General features: G+C 37.1%; 1 protein-coding gene across 2 annotated transcripts in view; it reads left to right on the plus strand.

Moving 5' to 3' along the window:
• The first annotated feature begins 6,668 nt into the window (after positions 1 to 6,668).
• Positions 6,669 to 17,773, plus strand: part of fam184b (family with sequence similarity 184 member B) — a 93,958-nt gene continuing 82,853 nt past the window's right edge. For both annotated transcript variants that reach the window (XM_028803083.2, XM_051928256.1), the window contains exon 1: positions 6,669 to 7,224. In XM_028803083.2, the coding sequence (XP_028658916.2) occupies positions 7,084 to 7,224 (141 nt within the window). In that variant the 5' untranslated portion in view covers positions 6,669 to 7,083. The remainder of the gene's footprint in view (positions 7,225 to 17,773) is intronic.

Here is a 17,773-nt window from a genome sequence, read left to right on the forward strand (position 1 = left end):
TGGGTAACCAGTAGGAATAGTGTGAAATATGAGTATATATTATTAGATGTTTACATTTTTCATTTATTTACGCTGTTCAGTCAAGTACATAATTTCTTTTCATGTTTTTTGTCAGTTGTATGTGAGTCCCTCCTCAAAGTCCGCAGTTGCAAATGTATATGCAAAGCAGTGCTTGAAGTAGATATACATAAGTGCCAGTACCCTATGTGTCACACTGATGTCTTAACATGAAGAGCAAGTAGCACAAGCAGTGGCTTCGAGCATCACAACACAATTTCTGTGTTTTCTCCCTTAAAAATTCAAGAGCTACAATCTACTGTAGGATTGACATATATCTCTTGGAGTTTGCAGCAACGTCATGGGATTGGGGTGAGTTTTAACGTTTTAAGTGTCTCGATCAAAGATTCAGGGTTTGGGCAGGGGTCAACAGAGAGTAATTGATAACTAAGATGAGAAATGGTACACATGTAAGAGTGCCAGTAGTCAACAACAAAAAACAGTGCTTGCTATCCATTGAGCTTTACATTTTCCTTGAGCTTTAACAAGCTTTCACTTTTTGTTTCACAACATGATAACGTCATATTTTCCTGTCCAGGACACCACTACTTCTTCGGTAGTCCATTCTCCCTGTGATTAGTGGAGCTGTTCATGTGCTCGTCAAAACAGTTTTGCTACATCCTTCACTTGCATAAAGCATGTTCTCAGTGCATTGTGAAGTATGTAAGTTAGCATAATATTAATAAACTAGCCAACACCCGCCGTAGCATACGGCGGTGTAAGAATAGGAACGGAAAACGATGAGAAAGGAATTCAGAAATCAAGAAGAAGTAAATACTTCTTGAAAGACGCAGTGTGCATGTAGAATTTCCGGCCAAGTAGGATTACATGTGAAAGCGATAAATAAATCAGGCTTTCCGAATTTACGTACTATGGCCATGGCATCCTGATAGTTTTGTTGCATGTATCTTGGACTTCCTGGAAATGTGGACAGTAATATGATCATTTTGCCTACAAGTATGTTGTTATTTTCAGCGTTTGCTTGAGTGCGTCTATAGTTCCACGCGCAGATCTTGTTGATGTAATCTGAGATAGTTGAGACGCGCGCCCTCTGTTTTAACGTACGCATCTACGACGTACTCTTGGAATAGTTTGCCGCTGGAGTGCAAAATACTAAATGTATTCCTCATTGCTAATCTGTACGCATAAAATTGGCATTGAGTAAGCCTTATTCGCTTGCCGGTTCTTTTATCGAGAACATGTTGTAAATCTTTGTGCCAGCCAATGTCTCCGTAAGGGAATAAAAGTGGGTAAACCATAGGATCACAATTCATATTAAGCGTGGAAATCTGTTTACAGGAGTTGCCTATGGGATAGATGCAAATGTCCTTTTCGGCAGGCGTTTTGCCATCTTCTCCGACGAAAATCGCTGCAACATTGGTGTGACATGTTGGGGCATTGCATCGTTGTAAATCCTGCCTAGGGTTTTCCTTGAAAACCATTTGTACAGATGCTGTTGGATTGGACTGAGCGATTTCATGCATGTGTTTGTATGATTTAGCGAAGGGGTTGATGGTTCTGAGCATGGAATCTAGCTGGAGAAGTACATTTTCGCTGCATGCAGAGTTAGCTTTATTTTGTAAGCGTACTTCAGTAGCTTGCGCTGTATCAAAAACATACAACTGTCCATATCCTGGAGAGGTAGAAGTGTTAGCGTATAGTGGAGAGATTTGGTGATAAATTTGCCCGTGTATTTTAAAACAGTATGGTCCGTGGCCAGGAGGTTGAATTATCTGTGCACCCATGGAAGCAAACGCTAGAGAAGAGTTGTATTCTCGAATGTGTTCACAATAATTTTTAGCTTCTGATGTTTGCTGTGTAAGAAGCTGTTGTAAAGACACAGATGGTTCCTGCATAGGTGGTAAAGCTACTTTACCATTGTGGCAGCACCTCGAGTACTTGTTGGATGTATTACGCTCAGCAGGCCAGTATAGTGCATGACATGGAAGAGGACGAATAGGAATCGAGAAAGGCTGTGTCGGCTGCGTGTGGGTGGGACCGGTTTTGAAGTGGAAGCAGGACGAACCAGAAGAGAAATATATATACGAGATTTTGACAAATAAAAAACATTTATGTAATGTCACAAAAATGTATCAAATCTGTCAAGGCTTTTTTGAAATTTTGGGATATTTTGTTTTTTTTTCTATTGTGCAGGGATTTACCCCTAAATATTTATAAATCAAAATGTCCTTTCTTAGCAGATACCTACTAAGTTAGATGTTCTATCCTGCCAAATTTCAGCTTTTTAAACTAGACCAGAAAGAGGGTTGATGAGTGAGTCAGCCAGCCAGTCAGTCAGTCAGTCAACTTTGCATTATATAGAATCACAAAAGCACAGTGGAAAATTCAGTGGAATGAATGAATACTACTGAATACCTTTCATCATGTGCCTGTAGAAATAATCCACATCTTATGTTGGACCTTCAGTGTTACAGTATTTGCATGTTATATATTCAAATGTTGACTGGTTTACTTTCCAAACCTGAGTTTAGGTTGACTGTCTCACGTACAAGTTATGTGAAATTCTTACTTGCATCTCAGACTAACATGCAGCATCACATCAGCCTCCAGTATAGCTATCTGCAGGTATTACTAGTCAAATGCATTCCTATCATGGTGAATTTTCTCAGATTGAATTTGAATATTTTAAAGCACAAAATGAAATTATTGCTAGATCCTAGAGATTAAAAAAAAGTTTTTTTCTACTTACTTTTGTGATTTTTATTTTCTTTTATAGGTCCTAGGTTAGATGTTGGCTATTGTGGCATAATGAAACAGAAATCAGGGCAACTGGGAAATTACAGTGCTGGTAATTTAAAAAAAATAATTCATATTAAAATGTGATATTACCACCAAATAAAATTTGAAACAGGCTAAGTGGATGTAAAATTTTCACAGTCACTGCATCACTGCATATTCTAATACTTATATTCTGCTTATTATGCATAATGCCAAGTATAGAAAAACTGTACTTTTACTGAATGCATTATTACTGACTTATAATTCTATGGAATGTGTGCTTTGTATGTCATTTCCATCTCATAGGGCATAGCATCAGTGTTGTGAGAGGTTTATGGTCGTGCTCTATTTATATAACAACAAGCCTAAATTGGCCTTCTCTGATCCTACTAATCGTTTTCTGTTCATTTACAATGGCATCTAAAATATATATCATGAATTGTGTTAGAAAGCAGGGTCATTTGTGGAAGGATATCTATCAAAGGAAACTTTTTATGAGAAAAGCACTTTTTTGGGAGAGCACTAGATGGCAATAGTGTAACATTATCTAAAGCACATTACATGTATTCCTGGACTTTGAGATTGAAGCACCAATACTGTATTTTCTACAAGACTGGTGGGACAGGAGCTGTAATTTAACAACTATTATAAAACACACCTCACCTTCACCAAACTTGCATGGAGAAAAGCATTTCAGTATTCTTTTATAGGTTTTGTAAAAAAAAGACCGTAGATTACATTTCTGTGTGGAATTTGTGAATTTCCCATTGGGATTAATAAAGTATCTATCTATCTATCTATCTATCTATCTATCTATCTATCTATCTATCTAAGAGGTATTCAATATAGGGTAACTTAAGAAGTAGTGATTGATGCACAGTTCAGAGTTGTTAGCATGCTTATTGTCAAAGTCAATGTTTGTAAAATATATTTAGTGATTTTATCCAGGGCTGTTCCAATTTTGAATGATTTGCTGATGAAGTTACAATCATTAACATTTGGGTATAAGGTTAAATTTTCTTGAATACAGTTTTGTAAGTTTGTAAATTTGTAAAGTTTTGATGTGTTCACGGAGTCCATCCAATGATAATACTTGGCAGAATCATGTTAAACCTAGTGTAACCTAGAAGCACCATGAGCAAAAACCACTTCACTGCACTCAGTCACTCAATAATCTGTCAATTTTTACATCATCATGTCTGTAATCTAGCTAAGAGTTAAAGAAGACTTGACAGTATATATAACTTTTTCTGCACGCTTGAGTGTGTGTTTCATACACACACTACACAATGAATATTTTAATTCTTCTTTTTCTAAGTTCTCAGTAGTTTAAAGTGCTATATAATACATGTATTTTTGAAAGATATATAAAATTTATCTTCTTTGTGGTCTGTTTCTGCTATCATGCACTTACAATAGTACACTGCACATGTTGAAGTACAATGTTATTTGATTTAAATATTTTTTTATAATTGTACAGATATAAAATAAATGCATTAATAAAGTTAAAAACTTTATTGGGATTTAAAATTTTAGTTCAATAAATATAATATGAAGAGGGGAAAAGAAGAAGAAGGTGTGCTTGTGCAAACCATTCTTAATCTGAACACCCTTCAATACTGTCCGTCCTTTTACTTGTATCCATTACATGGTAGGCCTATCCTTATTATCAGTGACAAGACAGGTCCATAATCCTTATATCACACCAGTCCACTTTGGGGTATACTCAGCCACATTCAATTATAATTGGATAATTTGGAGATGTTGATTAAGCTACCATAGAGATCTTAGTGATAGGGCTTGAAAGGCCAGTATCTGATGAAAACCCACATAGAATACACAAATAGTACCAATTATATCTAAAAACTCACTTTTTTGTGACATTTTTTATGAATGTTTACTGCAAATCAAACACTAACCCAAAGAGCATCATTAAGAACATCAACTTCATGGCACATAGTCCCATTCATAGGACTGTCAGAAATACTACAGCATTAATTCTTGCAGAAGATAGTTCAAGTAGTATCAGGGTGAAAAAAAAGAATTCAAGGATAGATAGGGGACTTCTAGCACAAAGCTAGGACTAATTTTGTGACGATTATGCCAAAAAAGAACAGTATCTGCTATAAAGAGGAAAATAAAAAGAGCAGAACGATCCTGAAGAATGAAGATATGAGGAGTAAAAGAGATATTGCAAGAAAGGACAGAAGAAAGACACTGAAACACAGCCCACCAAAAGGCTGGGACAGTGGGGCACAAAGGAAATCCTTAGAAAAGGTCCATAGCAAAACATTTACACATGTTGATAAACAAGTGATGTAGAAGTCTGAACTGAGTATATTGATCATTTGGACTTTTGGAACGTAATGTTCAGGTCCCAGTTGAGTGGAGCACACAGTGAAAGATTACATTCCCATACATTTCAAATAAGCAAAAGCTTAGGTTTGCATAAAACAGCCTATGTTAAAGAGATAGGTTTAATCCAAGAGGACAGAAAGTTAAAGAATGTTAAAAGAGGGTTTAAGGAAAACAGAGAAGACAGAGAAATGGACGCTTCCCAGACAATGTTGGGGCTGTTCAAACCACTGTACTGAGACTGGTACCAGTAGTAGTTTAAATGTGCCAAAAAAGATTTAAAAAGGAAAGTAATTAATCAATTTTCTATGCCTGCTTATTTCAATACTTATCAAAGGAAGCTTGAGTCTACCCAGGCAGCTTTATAAACAGGAAAAAAGGAAAACAAAACATGATGGAATGTTACACCATTGCACTCACTCATGAATTCATCCATTTTGCATTATCACAAACATTTTCATTCTGTTTTTCCTGATAGAAGTCACAGTAGCAACATGCTAAGCTGGAGTGACCACAGCACCCTATCCCCAACAATGTGCTCCAGCACTTTATCCATACACTCCTTGGACAGTCAAGAGAGGCACCCCCAACACCAAATTCATCTTAAAATAACTTTGTTTCAGTTCTGGAACAACTTTTCTGCAGAGACTTTCAATGTATTGTGGTAAGCGCATCATGCTGTCAACTGGGTGCAAGCAACCAATGCTGTAATAGCTGAAGCAACCCCAGAACATCTTGTTTTTTTTGTGGTGAATCATGTGATCCAGTGTTTTTCAAAAAGATCTGGCCATGTGTCACACACTGAAAAAGGTGAAGACATTTTTAATGAGAACTAAATGAACATACTGGAGTGGCTTGGAAACTCTCCTGATCTGAACCCAACTGAAAATGTGTACCAACGACTTCGTGGCATGCACTGCACAACCGTGGAGAAGATGACTTGGGCCCTAATTCAAGTTTGGTACAGAGACCCCAAAAAACTCCAAGACTGGTCACAATTGGTGGATTCCATGCCAAATTCACATCCAGATGCTTCTCAAGAGTTGAGAAGGTCAAATCATGTACTGGTGTGATTATACTGACTGTTGAGGCAGAAATTCTAATCACAGATCCTCAAGTGTTATTGTAACCCTGCCTACTAAACCTCAGCTGCTTATACTTGAGATCTCACTACCTGGCGCTGGTAGCTATAGGTGACGATGGCTATAAACAGTAGGCTAACCAGGCAGTTATCAGTGCTTTGAATATGAGTTTTAAATCTATCCCGGTAAAATTGGACAGAAGCAGGAATCAACCCCCAAGGACGACTACCAGCAAGTGCACCTTTGAAGAGTTTGGTTAATGTGCATATACTGTATGTACTGTAACTTTCTGAAAAAGACTCGCTATGGCCGTCAATGTAAAATGTATGAAATCCTTTTCCATCCATTCGTGGATTATCAAATCTGCATAATTCAGTGCCGGGTTATGAATGGTATGACAAATCTTAGCAGCACGGAAAGAACGGACAGGTGCCGCGTTCCCCAGATGGAACCCGGAGCTTTGCATGTGTGACTCAGCAAGGCTTTTCGAAGAGTTGTTTATTTCATTTCACAAAAATAGGAATAGGGCTCGCTAAGTACTGCACAGGGGTAAGTGAATGTAATTCTGCTAGAAGTTAACTGTCAAGATCCCCCCATCCCCCCGTGAAGATTTAACTCGGAAGCCCGCGCGGCGTACCTGGGTGATCCTCAGCTGAGCAAGGCGGTAACACGAGACCTTAGACGCAGACTCGCTCTCACAGACGCGTGCTCGTGTTCTGCGTGCCGACTGCTAAATACACTGGGCAAAAAAAAAAAACAAGTGGACTCATCAGTCTGTGTTGTGCGGCGAGCCCTTTACTTTTTTTGTACTCAATCGGGTTAGAAGAACTTGACGGAGGACGGACTGGCGATGGCTTCTCGGTGTGGGAAAACGTCGCAGAGCGGTGGAACCTGCAACGAAACAAGTGCCGAATACCCGGGCATCGAGCAAGATTTGTACGACTACCAGATGCACATGAAGATGTGTAAAAAGGTTGCTCAACTCACTAAGGTAGGGTGCACGAGGAGAACGAGCGGGCCTGGCATTTGGTACTCACAACCCAGTCCGGTACGGCACTACAAAGGCAGCGATCGCATTATTATCAACGAAAAACTTGAAAAGGTGCGGGTTGGAAGTGTCTAAATTTAAGTCGTGTTCGTATATTTCAAGACATTATGCCTCATCATTCTCAATAATTCTTCAAATTTTAATCATTTATTGATTGGTTACTAAGTAGTTGGAGGCTGCACACGTTAAAAGCACAGCTGCCTGTAAGTCGCTTTTTTCAGATGTAGGAATGTGACATGTCAGGGTTGCTTGTGAGTCCAAAATAGACGAAAATCCCAGACACCAAACAGCTGGGACACCGCAGAGACTGCAGATACTCGACGAGAAAGTTGGTCACGGCGGTTCTTGCAGATAAGCACAGTGAAGACCCCCGCATTTATATGAAAAACGGCTTCGATACAAGCAGGACTTGGAAACTTGCCAGCTGTGCCATTATTTGACATACCTTTCACCAGTAAAAGTAGCCGAAAATAAAACATCGCATTCAAGGCACGTCCGGGGACGGCCGGCAATCATGCGCGTCCTTTCTTGTGGTGTTTAGAATTAAGAGTATAACAAAAGGTACACAGTCCACAGCCATAATGCTAAATATACCGTGATGGGGTAAATGACAGCACGCTGCTTACGCGTATATCGGTTAATGGTCTTTAATAGACATCCAGATCCACACTCTTATTTCTAGGCTTTAAATGAAAACAAGAACCAGCCAGCACTGTACAGTAGGAGAGAATGAGGCCGTCACTCGGACATTTAGACATACTCGTGCTAGACTGGACATGAAGTAGAGCCTGCTTGAAGCTAGGTAACATGAGTGTATAGTGAAAGGTGTTTGTAAGATACAATCTGTTGACGTTATTCTTGAACTTGAAGATAAAATGTTTTGACGTTATTGTTGAACTTGACAGCTAAAACAAACAAAAATAAAGAGGACTACCATTTGAACCATGCAACTGCCCCCACTGAATACCTTGCCCTGTTCTTTGTTTACAAAGGAGTACGAAAAGTGTGTTCAATTCTTATTCTCTGAAGTAGGGCTTGTGCACAGAATTACAAATATAAAGAGCCCATTGTCTGACCCAGTGGATTTCAGGTTTTATCCTAGGGGAATTACGGTGGCTGCTGGTTTTTGTCCCAACCAACTTTACTTTTTAATTAAGCAAGCTGTAATTCCCCAACTTCTAGTTTTTGGTGTTTGTCAGCAAATGCACAACTGGGTTTACTAATTTTTTAAAAATATATTGAGCATTTATGTAAACCCACTGGCCATTTGAATACCTTGTTAATACCTGGTTAGACCCCCATTTGCCTTTAGAAGTGACAAAAATCTTCATGGCGTAGATTCTACAGGGTACTGGAAACATTTCTGAGGGATTTTGGTCCATATTGACATAACAGCATCACGCAGTTGCTGTAAATTTGCCTGCTGCACATCTATGATGCAAATCTCCCATTCCACTACATCCCAAAGGTGCCTGGTGACAGTGGAGGACCTTTGAGTACAGCGAACTCGTTGTCATGTTCAAGAAACCAGTTTGAGATGATTTGAGCTTTGTGACATGCCGCATTATCCTGTTTGAAGTAGCCACCAGAAGATGTGTACACTGCGGTCATAAAGGGTTAGTGTTAGCAGCAATACTCAGCTAGGCAGTGGCATTTAAACAATGCCCAATTGGTACTAAGAGGCCAAAAGTGTGCAAAGAAAATATCCCCACACCATTAAACCACCACCACCAGCCTGAACCATTGATACAAGGCAGGCTGGTCCCTGTTTTCATGTTGTTGAACCCAAATGTGGCCCTACTGTCTGAATGTCACAGCAGAAATCGAGACTCATCAGAGCAGGCAACATTTTTCCAATCACCTATTGTCCAATTTTGGCGAGGCAGTGCAACCTATAGCCTCAGTTGCCTGTTCTTTGCTGACAGGAGTGACACCTGGTGTGGTCTCCCACTGTTGTAGCCCTTCTGCTGCAAGGTTTGATATGTTGTGTGTTCAGAGATGCTCTTCTGCATATCTTGGTTATAACAAGTGGCTGCTTGTGTCACTGTTGCCTTTCTGTCAGCTCGAACCAGTCTGACCATTCTCCTCTGACCACTAGCATCAACAAGGCATTTTTTCCCAGAGATCTGCCACTCACTGGATATTTTCCCTTTTTCAGACCATTCTCTATAAACCCAAGAGATTGTTATGCGTAAAAATCCCAGTAGATCAGCAGTTTCTGAAATACACAGACCAACCCGTCTGGCACCAGCAACCATGCCATTTTCAAAGTCACTTAAATCATCTTTCTCCCGTTTGAACTTCAGCAGTCGTCTTGATAATTTCTACATGCCTAAATACATTGAGTTGCTGCCATGTGATTGGCTGATAAGATATTTGTATTAACAAGCATTTGAACAGGTGTACCCAGATAAAGTTTGATTGTATACTACATGGGGTAAGTTTACCTTTTTATACAGATTTAAAAAAAAAAAACCTGCACAAAATCATTCATTTAATGATTAATATAATTAAAATACAGTGCTTGTCGTTAAAATGCCGTACTGCATACATACCCGATTACAATGTTGCAATATTTTTATTTCTTTACTCAAAGATGGCCGGATTGCTTTATCACATCAACACCACCTGCCCCCCAATGCCCCCAAACCATGGTTTGCTTGAACATCCTGTTTCAGCTTTTTATGATTTGATGCACATACTGTTATCTATTAAATGAGAGGGTGTTTTAACTTTCAAATGACAGCTCATTCCACTCTTTATTTTTTCCACTTTCTATATTTCAGACGAATGTGAGTCTTATATCAATTTCTATTTACCAAATAAATATATATATTCTGACAGAGTTAGAAAATTTTATACAGTACACCCCTAGAGCACCCGCAAATTGTGAAAAAACGCGACTTTTGGATGTGGTTAAAAAAGTGCCTTTAAATGCCTATTTTTATAGTTTCAACACTAAATACAGTATGCCCCCAAAGCACTTTAATTTCAATGCAAACTCAGCTTAATACATTACCTAAAAAATTACCTTAATACATTACCTAAAAACAGAATGTAAAGGTAAACCTGTCTGCTGTACAGTACTGTATTGCTATGTTTCCTGCGGTCTTAGAATGTAAAATACCGATGTTAGCATTATACGTACTGTAATTCATGCAAGCGCGTTTTCTTTGGTATGCGCTGTAGTTTTCTTTCTTATAAGTAGAGTAAATACATAATAATTTCATTTAATTAAAATACAGTAAAATGTACAGGTACTCGCCAATAATGAATGATATTGATGATGATGATGATGAAGTAGCTGTGCAGTACGATGCAGAGATTTTAAAACTCCTTGGGTAGCGCCTCTTCTTCAGAGGAGTCGTATCTTTGGACGGATCTTCTTCTGGTGGGGTTTCGTGCTGGCTTTTCTTTATAGGTTTCAGGAACATTGTGATGGGAAGTTGCTACATTGTCTCCTGTAGCGAACTGCTGGTACAATTTCTGTGCTTTCTCACGGATGATGTTACCGTCTAAGGGGATGTTCTTCTTCCTGCAGTCGGTGATCCACAGTGCCAAGGCAGATTTCATCCTGACAATATTTTTATTCCTTATGGTCGTTACCTTTTTGGTGCTCTCACAGAAACTTACAGATACGGTACTCCAGATCGCTGCTTCGTTCTTCTTTATGTAGCGTACGGTGCTTTCATTAATGCCATAGTGGCGTGCTACTGCAGCATAACCTTTTAGTTCCCGGAGCAAATCCAGTAGTTCAACCTTCTCCTGGAGTGTTTTACACTTGTTCTGGCGCTTAGGCTCAGTTCCAGAAGCCTTAGAAGGTGCAGGATGATTCGAAGACATCGTGTGTGTTTAAGAATAACAAAACAATAACAAAATGGAAAAGACGAGGACACTCAGCTGGAGATGCATTACAAAGCAGCAGTTAATCATCAGCAAGGAGAAATGAATAACGCTCTCGGATTGGCTACTTTCTCCATCCCAAACCGTGTTTCCCTCAGCGGTGGTAAACCCACTCACCTGGAGACGCGTCACATGGCAGCACTCAATCAGCAGTAAGGAGAAATGAATAACGCTCTCGGATTGACTACTTTCACCATCCCAAACTGCGTTTCCCTCACGAAAAAAGCCGCAAAAAAGTGCAGAGGATATTTTCGCTTTCCGTTAACAATTAATAGTTAGGTTCTAAGAAAAAATCCGCAAACCCTTACCGCGACTTCGTGGGGGTCTACTGTATAGGCCATTGGTTTTCAATCATTAATATGTATACCATGGATACTTATTTGAAAAAAGGAAAAGCAGAGAAAAGGTATATTGTTTTAGTAAAACTAGAAATATTACTTGTGGATATGTCATGACATTTTTTTTTATCTGGGTGTTCCTGAAACATTCACTGACATTTCTATAATGTTATAAGCTTATTCCATCACCTATAGAAATAAGAGTAACATTCAAAGTTAATTTTTTGGTTAAAATGTTATTGAATTTTGTAGCATATTGTACAGGAACATATGTGTACAACATAACTAATCCTCCAGGTGTAAAAATTCTAAAACTGAAATATCTGACCTTTATCTTTAGGGGTAGAATATGAATATTGAGTGAAGATTGATGATGTTATAGCCAATTAAATCAGAGCAGCAGAAAGTGCACATAAAGGAGGCTGGGTTTAAAGAATTAAGCTTTTATTTACTACAGAGCATGCCCGTGGCTATGACAGTGAAGTAGCCACAGCCTTTGAACAATCAGTGTTGTTCAGTCTTCTGCCTACTCCGCTCATTGTAGGCTGTTCTGCTTTTGACCTGCACATTTGTAATAACGTAACAATATAGAATGATGTCTTTAGGAGGAGAGAACATTATATTTTGGGTATTAAAAGTAGTTTGGTCACTTTAGTCTATTCACACATGACGTTTCACCTGTATAGCTTGGGGGTCAGGTGGTTCCATTCATCTTTTTGGAGGTAAAGTGAGCATCGGTTTATGATGAATTTATAAAGGTTGCTGGTTTTTGATTAGCTGCGGTTTTTGGCTTTCTATACAATGCAATTGATTTCAGGATTGTAAGGACAAGTAAAACAGCGTTTTCAGTATATGACAGTGATGATTTGGGCTTCAGGTCTGTTCATTTTTGATTACTTTTTTGATTACATTTACCTTTCTTTATATATTCCACACTCCTGTGTAAGTTATACAGTATTTGTGACAGGCTGCTGTCACTAATAACTGTAAATAGACTGTAGTGTATTCATATACTGTATGTAAAGTTTTATATACTTCTTGTCTTTAATATTCTTAAATGTGGAACTTAAGGAACTACTATATTTTATATATCTCACACTCGCACATCCTCCTTTGATTGCTTCACCAAAGCCAAACTGACTTGATCACATTGCCTGCAGTTAGTGGATACACACACAGACCTTAGCACTTTGTTATATAGTAGATGAACAACCACTTTACAGGAACCTTACTTATCATATGGCTCTCTGAATTGGAATTGGGCTGAGTGTTCAGTTTGATGCATTTTTCCACAGTACAGTATGTCTTCACTATGTTTTGCATTTGATTCAATAAATATGCAGTGTGTTATATGGTATCTATAAAAAATAAGTGATGGGCAAAGGTTGGATGTTTTCAGAAAAGACTTACTAATCTAGGCATTCACATGTGAAGAATTTAATTTTATGATTTTTACTGATGGATTATTTGTGTTCTATATATTATTTTAACCATTCTTCTTTATTCCTAGAAATATTTAGAACTAATGTGTGGTAAGGGCCAGGAGATTCTGAGATGAATACAGTTTTAATTGGGGAGTAACAACATATTGCATGTTGGTTGGTTAAAGCTGCAAGTAAGAATTTCACCGTACTCTAGACATGTACCAATATAGAGCTTGTATTACAAATACTACTACTACTGTTATACTTAATATGATAGTGAGCTAATTGTTCAAAAGTGGTGCTTGTATAGAAGGAATTATAACCATAATTGTGTTTCTGCTACTGATATACATGCAGAAGTTCCAGCATTTAAGACAGTATCTCTTGGTACTACAATTAGAGGTAGACATGCACAAAGTTCATAAACAGGATTTTACAGATCACACAGACACCTAGTAAACTACCTCTTCATACTACAAAGGATCATGAACAAAATGGGATATGGAGTCATTATAAAACATCATAAGAGAGAAAGCTGGCAATGTGTGAAAAACACAAAACACCTGTTGCAAGCATTCTTCATTGATGTCAAATGGATATTGTATGTGTTATTTGCTTAATATAATTTATATGTAATGTAGGTACTTTGCTAGACATCAGTCTTATGTAATGAGATCATTTTTATTGTCAAGTAAACATTATTGAGATTTTATTGCTGCTGATATTCTTTAATACGTATGTCCATTTATGAACCATAATACATTCTGTAATACAATTATTTTCTATATGATACACTTTTTATAAATTAAATGCTGTTATATTCTTTGTTTATATTGTGCATTTATTATTTTGGCTCATTAAATATATTTAAACTTGGTTTTCTTATTTTTTGTTCTAGATGTTATGATTTGTATATTTATTGCTTCATGATAATTACAGTAAGTTGAAAATTATAATGAACTTTTGTTTCTGTTGTATGCTTCAATATGCTTTTTTGAAATCCTTCAATTTCCATTGTATTTCCATAAAGGTTAATTTCAGAATGATTTCATTAGAGTCTCAAAATTACATTTAGAAATTTAAAGGAAATTATTGGAAAATGTAATTCATTTTATTCAGTTTATTAAGATTGTCTTGTGTGTACAACTTGCTTCTCCTGTCCCATTCTTAACCTTCTCAGATTTTATGTTTGTGTCCAGCTGTTACTCTAATTGTTTACCATTTGAATCAGGAACAGAATGTGTAGACATGACTATTTGAAATCCCTGTTTCCCCGCCTCTCCAAAATCACTTTGTATGGAATTTAAACATGGTTTTGTTTTCAGTGAAATATAACAGTTTTGAATTGCCCTTTTAGCAAGATATGCATAAGATTTCTGGTCATAACAAAAACCTAGACTTAGTCTTAATCAAAACATAAAGTTTTCACTGGTCTAATTTTCTGAAATAAACAAAATCTAATGTGTGAATTTTTTCAGTTTTAGTCACTAAACCAAAGGTAACCTTTGATGTTTGTTTTTTTCCATTTTTCTTTTGCACCTCTCATTGGTATTTGTCAGATCCACTTATAGGCTAAGGCTGTAGTTTAGTAGACTGTTGTTTTTATTTTTGGTGAGTGATTAATTATGTGTGCTTTGGACTAGTTAGTTATTTTTTATCTATGTACATCTATCTAACTGGTATTTTCTATAAAAAATTATCTCTAAATGGTGGGCATTTGGGCATGTCAGAAGTCAAGGCACACTTACAATGCTGGGGCTTTGTCAACACCTGAGCAGAGTATATTGTATATGCAAGAAACTCTAGCTGTTTCTAGTTGGTTACCTTATACTCTCTGTAATTCCTACTCTCATGTCCCAAACTACTGTATTTCTCTTAACACACAGACTCAGTTGAAATAAAGCTCAGGCATTTAACTCAAAAAGTTAAAAAAATATAATTTTTCTGATTATTCATATATTAATCACAAACACAGTACACAAGAATTTTGCACATTTTCACTTCAGTAGCTTTTCTATTTTTTTCTAACTTTATCCAAAAGAATATATTTTGTCTTTCTTTTTGGAAAGACCCTTTTGAAAAACTGCGCTTTACTGGCTGTATTAATAACTTACAGAAGTATAAAATTAAACACTGCAAAATACCTGTCATAGCTGCTTACTCTGTATAAACTCATAAGACATCTGAGATGTTCTGGTACTTGTTTGTTCACAGTCTTGAAGGATCATGTTACTCTGTGACTTCTACTAAAACTCACAGTTTTTCTGTTGCATTTTAGACCTTCTCCTTGTGTTTATTTACTTTGCAACAGTCTTGATTGCATTCCTTGTTTTAAGTAACATAAAAATATTTTAAACATTCTGTCTATTACCACTACTACTGCACTTTAAGCAGAAATTTATGTTATATATAGAATGTAAGATGGTCGTTAAGTGGATAGTTTTTTATGTATTCAGGGTCATAAACACACAAAGTTGTTATGAAATTAAAATGCAGTCTCTCTTTTGCCATTTATTTTTCACAAGCTATGTACAAGGATGCTGCAAAAATTACAAATAAGATGTAATAACACCATTTGCAATTTCATTTTCCACACATAAGAGTAATTTGTGAAAATTTTAAAAATAAAATTAAATCACCCTTTTGTCGTTTAATTTTTCCTTTTGAATGTTTATTTTCCATACCCATCTTCATGTGTCAGTGTCATAATTAAAAATTCCATTAATTTTCTTGCTATCTTTTGAACACCACTTTCCATCCTATAAGAAGCTGTCGGTACCTTTCAAAAATGCATCTGTCATTGACCAATGCTAATTAAAGTATGTTTGCATGTTGAGAACTTGAAAATGAAAATTCATTGAGCAGCAGGTGGTGCCAGTGCCTATTTTCGTTTGGGTTTTCATTTTCGCAGCATTATTGCTGTGTAGGCTGAAAATGAATATCCAAATGGGGACTTTGCGATTGATTTATCTATTTTTTATTTTATTTTTTTTTAATTTGTCATTGCAAACCTAATGGAAAAGAAAATATGAATCTATTATATTAAAAAGTTTTCCGTCATTTCTGTGTTATTCAGTTTTGATCCCTCCCCTCCACACCACCCGCCCAATCATTACTCCTACTGTGTACTTTCTCTCTCCATAGCACCCCAAATTATCTATTCAAGAACGTCAAATTTTAGATTGTGATAGATAAACAGCCACAAGAGTTGACAGTGAACGGCGAAAAAAAAAAAAGAAAATGAAAAAGAGCTTCATATAATAAAAATCAAGAACAAAGAGAGTCATCCATTAAATGAGAAAGATAATAATATCCTGAACAATATGCAAACAGAAATGCAAAAAATCAACCTTTAGAAAATGTAAGTTACAGGAATAAAGTAATTCATAATATTGTTTTTGACGAGATGTTAATGTAATTTAATTTTTTATTTACTTTTTATTACATATTACTTTTTTACTTTTACTTTTTACTATGTTTTATTATTCATTGGTATTTAAAATAGACAGTTGTAGTGAAATACTCAAGTAACTGATTTTCTACCTATAATAACTAAGGGCCAAACCGTCTTCCTCCCACGCTCCGCATACTCTTCTATATACCACCTTTTTAAATACAATCGCTTTCTCTAATGGAGGGGCGCCCCTTCACCTTTCGACCTGCTGAGCCACAAGATAGTGGCCGCCTAGCACTTGTTATTACCTTGAGTGGAACCGGTCACAAACTGACCATAAACTGATTCCATTGCTAGATCCCCTAAACAATAATAAGGATGATGTAAGATATCTCCATGGGTAAATAACATGGACGAATTCTGACGAGAATTTCTCCCTACAACTCCTATTGTGGTAGACCACCTGGACCCACTACAGTTTGCTTATCAGACAAAGATTGGAGCAGAGGATGCATTTATCTATCTGGTCCACAAGGGTTATTCTTACCTCGACAAAGCTGCCAGCACTGTGAGAATTATGTTTTTTTTATTTCTCCAGAACCTTCAGTACCATCCAGCCATCCCTATTAAGCAGTAAACTCAGAGATATGCAGGTGGATGAACCTATGGTGTCCTGGATAATGTAGCATCAGGAAAACCAAAGTTTGTAAGACTCAAGAACTGTGTTTCTGGTACAGATGTGAGCAACAATGGAGCACCACAAGGAAGATCCCTGTCTCCTTTTCACTTTACTCTCTATACCTCAGACTATAATTATAACACCAGGTCATGTCACTTGTAGATCTTCTCAGATGATTCTGAACTTATGGGGTGTATTGATAAAGGGGATGAGACAGAGTATAGGACTCGGGTGAAAAAGTTTGCTTCTTGGTGCAAAGAGAATGGTCTGCATCTTAACATCAGCAAAGCCAAGAAGCTGGTTATTGACTTTTGCTACACCAAAGAGCTTCTATTTCCAGTCACTGTTCAAGTAGTGGATATAGTGTTCGTCCACTCCTACAAGTACTTGGTGGTCTAAATTAATGACAGGTTGGACTAGTCTCAGAACACAGAGGAGCCATATAAGAAAGGGCAGAGCAGGCTCTTTTTCCTTAAAAGATTGTGTTCCTTTAATGTGGGAAGTGACATTCTTCACATCTTCTATAACTCTGTGATGACCAGTGCAATTTTTTACTTTGTGGTATGCTTTGCTAGTAACATCACTTCAAGAGAGGCTCGCCAAATCAACAAATTAATTAATAGGGCAAGCTCAGTTATAGGATGTACTCTGGACCCCTTGAAGGTAGTAGCGGAGGAGGGAATTAAAACAAAATTGAGTGTCTTTATGAATAATGCTACACATCCTCTTTCTGACACACTAACACTGAGCACTT

This window comes from Erpetoichthys calabaricus, chromosome 5, assembly GCF_900747795.2.
Source record: "Erpetoichthys calabaricus chromosome 5, fErpCal1.3, whole genome shotgun sequence".
NCBI lineage: Eukaryota > Metazoa > Chordata > Cladistia > Polypteriformes > Polypteridae > Erpetoichthys > Erpetoichthys calabaricus.